Below are 6,236 nucleotides of genomic sequence, written 5' to 3'. Positions count from 1 at the left end.
TATCTGTCCTTACCTTCCTTCCTTCCTTCCTTCCCTTTGTCTACTTCCATCGATTATGTATTCTTCAACATTATAAGGACTATTTAGGTGACTGAGTTTTGTGATCAGTGTCATATAATAAAGATTAAAGTTTGTTTTGCCTTCTGGCAAAGTTAAATAGACTCTAATAGAATAGAAAAACAGGGAATTTGCATTTTATTGTGGTTTCTTTTCACACACAGACATTCTCTCACGGGTTTATAATTCAGAGACCCACTCATTTATCACCCTCCTTCTTACACCTTACTTGGAAATGATTAAACTTTCGCTGCAACTCAGCAAGCAGTGGGAAACCGAAAGTATCAAATGAACTAAACTTTCGCTTTCGCTCCTATGAGCGCACAATTTTAGGTCGGACTTCTGCATTTAAGTTTGCGGCGAGGTCTGTTTGTCTAGAACTTTTATAAACTTGATTATATTATTTTGCTACAGGTTTGGGATTAAAATCGGTTCAGAGGCTTGAGGAGCAGCAGAATAAAACATTGTTTTTTTTTTCCCGTTTGCAAGGTGGGGACGTGATTAAAGTGCTCGAGCTATTGTGCACATGTATCTGTGACATTTGAAAGTGATTTTATTCTTCCTGTAAGAGACAGTCTGTGTTGAAGATGGAACCAGGAGCTAAAATGCACATGAAAGAGTGGCTGATAGCCCAGATAGAGAGTGGGAAATATGAGGGACTATGCTGGGAAGATGAGGACAAGACTATGTTCAGGATCCCGTGGAAACACGCAGCCAAGAAGGACTACAAACAGACGGCGGATGCAGCTCTCTTCAAGGTCAACAATTTCAGCCTGTTTCATAATTTAAAACTTATAAAGAAGATTTTTGTGAATTCAGTTGCCAGGTTTGGTCAGATATAATTCTAGCAAGTTTTGAAATGAGAAAGAAATTGATCTAGGTGTCCGAGTCGAATGAATTTAACCGAATTTAACTCCTTTTTGTCTTAATGTAGCCTATGTATATAGGATTTTTATTTAAGGCATATAACAAGTTTCTAAATTGACTGATAATAAAATAAAACCACTGCATATTGTAGCCTACAAGTTGAGCTACTAACATCGGAAACATATGAATTACATATCAGGCTAATAGCCTAAGTAAAATATCAGCCCAGTATAGACCAGAGTGTTTGGTGTTAATTGCCTAATTAGAATATTTACTAGGCTTGCCTTGAAGGCTACTACTGCAGTGCTAACAAAAAACATAATCATATGGCAAAGTTGTCAGTGGTCTCAAACAGCCAAGAGACAAAAGTGTAGCTATTTATGTCATTTAATTGGTTATCTCAGCAACATAGATTTGCCTGCATCCAAAAATATTGATTTTTTATTCATTATTGTTATTTGAATGTATGAATATATAAATTAATGAATGAAGCCAAATTCTGCCTTTCTAAGATCTGCTGGTTTCATTCACTTAAAGGTATTTAGTAGTAAAAATGTCAAAGTCTACATAATGATTTAATTTAACTAAATTAATTTAACTGATTATTATTTAATCATTAAGTAAATGTAAATAACAAGTTAGTTAATTTCAAATCTCAGATTTTCAATCATCACAATCACAATACCCACGCTTTATATGGCTATGACAAAACCAGGGCTCAGTACTAATACTGATATGAATTTGGCTTTTAAGAGCACAGCAAAAGCTGTAGGCTGTGTGGTGCTCATGGAATGAAACTTAAAAATCCTTCACTACTGAATGAATAAACCAGAATGCCACTCTAACCCAAAAACTAACCAGCGGCTAACAGAACTTAATAGCTTAAAGGTCCAGTGTGGAGGATGTAGTGGCATCTAGCGGTGTAGTTGCAGATTACAACTTAATTGCTTCGCAAAGCCTTACCAGGCATGTGGGAGAAACTGCGGTGGCTGTGAAATGCGCGCAAAACACAAATGTTCCTATGTAGAGCCAGGGTTTGGTTTGTCTGTTCTGGGTTACTTTAGAAACAAGGCGGCCAACATTTTCAGGTGACTATATGCGAATGACAACATACCTATGAATAATGGATTCCATTTCTGCCAATAGATCCTCCTAAATGTTACACACCTGACCTTCTCAACTTCACTGAAGTGAATGCGACTTCTGTTCATGTAATCAACAATCTGAACGCATTATAGTTCAGTGAACTCACCATTTTAATGTTGATCGGTGAAAAAATTTTAATTTAAAAATTAAATTACTAATGATTTTCTTACAGTGTACATTCAGTTTGCTGCTTTCACAATGTTCTGGATGCATATAGTTAAAGATAATTAACAACAAAACAACATATATTCCCGGGATACATTTCTTATAAAGAAAACGACCCTGCTCATCAATGATTTGCAATAAAATATAGTATACTTGAAATACATGATTAGATAATCAACCCGTTATTCCAAGAAAACAAAGGGTTTCCTCTTATTACTTGTAATGTTTATCAGAGATCATGCCAGCATGCAAAATGGCATATTATAGGTGTAGCATTGGTTCAACAATGCATGGAGGAATGACATGTAACATACAAGTTAATATTGAATTGAATTCAATTAAATTTTATTTGTATAGCACCAATTCATAACAGAAGTTATCTAAGGACACTTTTCAAAAAGAGCAGGTCTAGGCCGAACTCCTTATAGCATTATTTACAGAGACCCAACAGTTCCCACCATGAGCAAGCACTTGGCGACATTCTTATTCTTTTTCGTACTGACCAAAATGCCATATGCAACAGCCAGGATTTGTCAGTATTGCATCACATTGCCAAGAAATGAATCACTTCAGCCTCTCAGATCAAGGCACTAATTTTTGAGTTCGCCATAATTAAAGGCAAAAGTCGTTTTCTCGTGATAAATTATCTTGGTATCTCAAGAAGTAAGACTTGTTTCCTTAAGATCACAATATAAATTAACATGTGATTTCAAGATAACAGCGTTTAAAAAATAATTGCAAGCACAGCCGTTTTTGGCTTCTATAAGTTCCTTACTTCCCCAAACAGATTTTTTATTTCAAAATAGTTATTCATACAGACACATCTAATATTTAAATGCTCACATTCAGGCCTGGGCTGTGTACAAGGGGAAGTACAGGGAGGGGAGGGATAAAGCTGACCCCACCATGTGGAAGACCCGTCTACGCTGTGCACTCAACAAGAGCACAGACTTCCAAGAGGTGCCTGAACGCAACCAGCTGGACATCACTGAACCCTATAAAGTCTACCTTATCCATCACGACAATGTGCCAGCCAAGCCACCAGGTAAAAACCTTGAATACTTCTCCTTTCCATTCATATTGTCTTATTAATGTCTTAATACGTAAAATTACACCAAAATAAATAACAAAAAGGCCAATCAGAGGAAACTAAACAAGGAATAAAATGCTGTATTTATAGAATGAGCGAAGGTTTTAAGTATTTTGACCTTTTCTTTGTTCTTCCATCAGCTTTTCACCAATAGAGAAATCATTTTTGAGTTTTTTATTTGCTCTCATTTTTGTTCCCACTTATTGCTCTCTTCAGAGCTTCCCCAGATAAAGGATCAAGTGATCATCCAGGCTAAGAGGTCTCCAAGGAGCCCTGGTTTTCCGGACAAACAGGTAAGCTAAAAACATAGAGCCAATGAGCTATAAAATGACAAAATATAACACTGAACTTGCTGAATACTGGATTATATACTGATATATATACTATGTAGTGGACACTGTTATCCACGATAGGTGATTTCAGTCAATTCATGTGTAAGAACACTGTGTGAGTGCAGTCACTTTCTTATAAATAGGGCTAATTATTTCTGCTTTTTCCTTTTCTTTTTTTAATGTAATAGGTGAAAATTTGGAATGAAAATCATATTTTGATGGTATAAGTTATGTTTATAAAAATGAGACAATCCCAGTAAAAAGGTTAAGCGACCATTCTCACTGTCTCCAGACAAATTTTTTTCACCTTATGTATTTTTTGATACAACAACAAGACTATGAGTCACTAAAGTTAAACATTTTCATGGAAATGGCCCTCCTGCTGTATTGTTTGTTTAATTGGTTTGAGGGACTTTGTATTAGTGGAAGTATTTTTTTGAGCTGTCCACATTTGAAGATGACTTTACACTGTGGTGAAGAACAATGTGTTCTCGCAGCAGGAAACACAGGTTTTGGAGTGTGTGGGAAAATCAGTTTAAACTGATTTAATATTATAAAAAAATACCTGTTCCTTAAAATCTTCCCATGCTATGTGTACCTAATTTTGCTTTTTGTTTTTGTAGCTTCCTTATCAAAAGGAATCATTTCAAGCAAACAAAGAAGAAGGAAAACCATTTACTGGTAAGAGCGCACTGAAACTAGCACTTTTCAATAGAACTATAGAGGAACATGGCCATAGATAATAATAATAATAATAAACTTTATTTACACAGCACTTTTCAAAACAAAGTGCTTTACATGGCTAAAACAGGATTAAACATTTCAGGACCAAGGCAAATAAAATCAGACACTTTAAATAATACAGTTAAAGTAAAAGGTATAAAATATCAAACAGTAAAGATAAGAACATAAATGATATATCATATAATAATATATAATACTAAAAGAGATAAGACATGATTGATATAGTGGTGGTAGTATTAATAAAAGTCTAGAATATAGAAGATATTCTGCAAGCCTCAGATCCTCTGTCAGGGAGTTCAAGAGCTAAAAGCCCTGTCACCCGCGCTTTTTAGTCTTGAGCCAGCAGAGCCTGCCTGAGGATCTGAATCTGCACTCTGGAGCAGAAATTCAGCAACAGAACTGGGAGCTAAACCATGAAGTTCTTTAAAGGCAATCAATTAAATCTTAAAATCTGTTCTGGTAACCAGTGAAGTGAGGCTAAAATAGGAGTGATTATGATTTTGTCTTCTAGTATGTGTTTCAAAGCTGAGTAACTGCGTTTTGTACCTGCTGAAGGAGTAAGATTTTGTTTTGTGGCTTAACCCTGAATACAAGGAGTTACAGTAACCTAGCTTACAAGAAATAAAAGCATGAATGATTCTCTCAAGATCAGTCGGAGAGAAAAAAAAAAGACTTTTTTAGATGCTCCCTTAATTGATAAAAACAAGGTTAAACTTTTTTTTCATTTTCAAATGAAATGTTACTCCCAAGTTTCTGGCTGCAGGTTTGCCATTTGTAGACAGTGAGCCAAGATGTTTTTGCAAAATAGGCATGAAAAAAATGAATGAAATAAAAATGAAAATGATTTATTTTCATTTAGCTAGAGAACATTTTGGGACATCCAACATTCGGACAGAAAGGACAATAGCTTATGAAAATTGCCTTTTTCACTCGTATTTAGTGGGACTGAAATTTGTATTTCATTTGCATTACAATGGTACTGAATTTTGCATTTATGTATGATATGTAGCAGCATGTATACAAAGAATAACAGAGGGCCAGGGGTGGAGCCATGGGGAACAACACTGGTGCGACAGAAGATAAGGCATCACTGACCACTACTGAAAAAGTTGTATTTGATAAATAAAATTTAAAGGAGTCTTGGGTGGTCCAAAGTTCTCACCTACCACTTGGTGGGTAATGGGGTCAGAGTATTCATATAGTATTGAGAAAGTACTGATTGTATTTCTCTATTCTTCTTTAGAGGACCTGATGAGGGAGCACATGTATTGTGAGCTCGTAAGACAAAAACCTCCTGTAGCCTTCATCAGCCCTGCAATTACAATATCAGGTAAGAAAGCTTATTGAATTATACACAGAATAAAAACACTGCCACTGGCCTTTTTAACTGTATGACCTGGAACACAAGTTGCATTTTGTGTGTATAGACTTTCGTATGCAGGTGACATTGTTGTACCATGGCCAGAGGGTGATGAAATTGACCACCAGGAGCCCAGATGGGTGCTTCATCATGCAGGGAAATGTCCCCTTGGGAAATGAACGAATCTACGGGCCCTGTACTGCCCAGCAGCTCTCCTTCCCTTCCCCAGGCTCCGTATCCCTGCCGACATGCTTGGCTGAAGCAATGAACCGCCTTCTTTGTCATCTGGAGAGGGGTGTTCTATTATGGGTGGCCCCAGATGGGGTGTTCATCAAGCGATTCTGCCAGGGCAGGGTGTACTGGAGTGGTCCCATGGCCCAACACACTGAACAGCCCAACAAACTGGAGCGAGAAAAGACCTTCAAACTGCTTGATATACCCACATTTCTTAATGGTAAGGCAGTGCGTGCATACT

At 36.7% G+C, this 6,236-nt stretch overlaps 1 protein-coding gene across 1 annotated transcript in view; it reads left to right on the top strand.

Moving 5' to 3' along the window:
- The first annotated feature begins 344 nt into the window (after nt 1-344).
- irf10 (interferon regulatory factor 10) overlaps nt 345-6,236 on the top strand; it is a 7,247-nt gene continuing 1,355 nt past the window's right edge. The window contains exons 1-6 of the mRNA XM_051424802.1: nt 345-815; nt 3,085-3,280; nt 3,542-3,618; nt 4,281-4,338; nt 5,645-5,731; nt 5,829-6,215. Coding sequence (XP_051280762.1) covers nt 645-815; nt 3,085-3,280; nt 3,542-3,618; nt 4,281-4,338; nt 5,645-5,731; nt 5,829-6,215 — 976 coding nt within the window. The 5' untranslated portion in view covers nt 345-644. The remainder of the gene's footprint in view (nt 816-3,084; nt 3,281-3,541; nt 3,619-4,280; nt 4,339-5,644; nt 5,732-5,828; nt 6,216-6,236) is intronic.

The sequence above is a fragment of the Dicentrarchus labrax genome, unplaced genomic scaffold (genome assembly GCF_905237075.1).
Source record: "Dicentrarchus labrax unplaced genomic scaffold, dlabrax2021, whole genome shotgun sequence".
NCBI lineage: Eukaryota > Metazoa > Chordata > Actinopteri > Moronidae > Dicentrarchus > Dicentrarchus labrax.
Note: the sequence above shows the minus strand (reverse complement) of the source record. Positions and strands in the feature narration are given on the sequence as shown.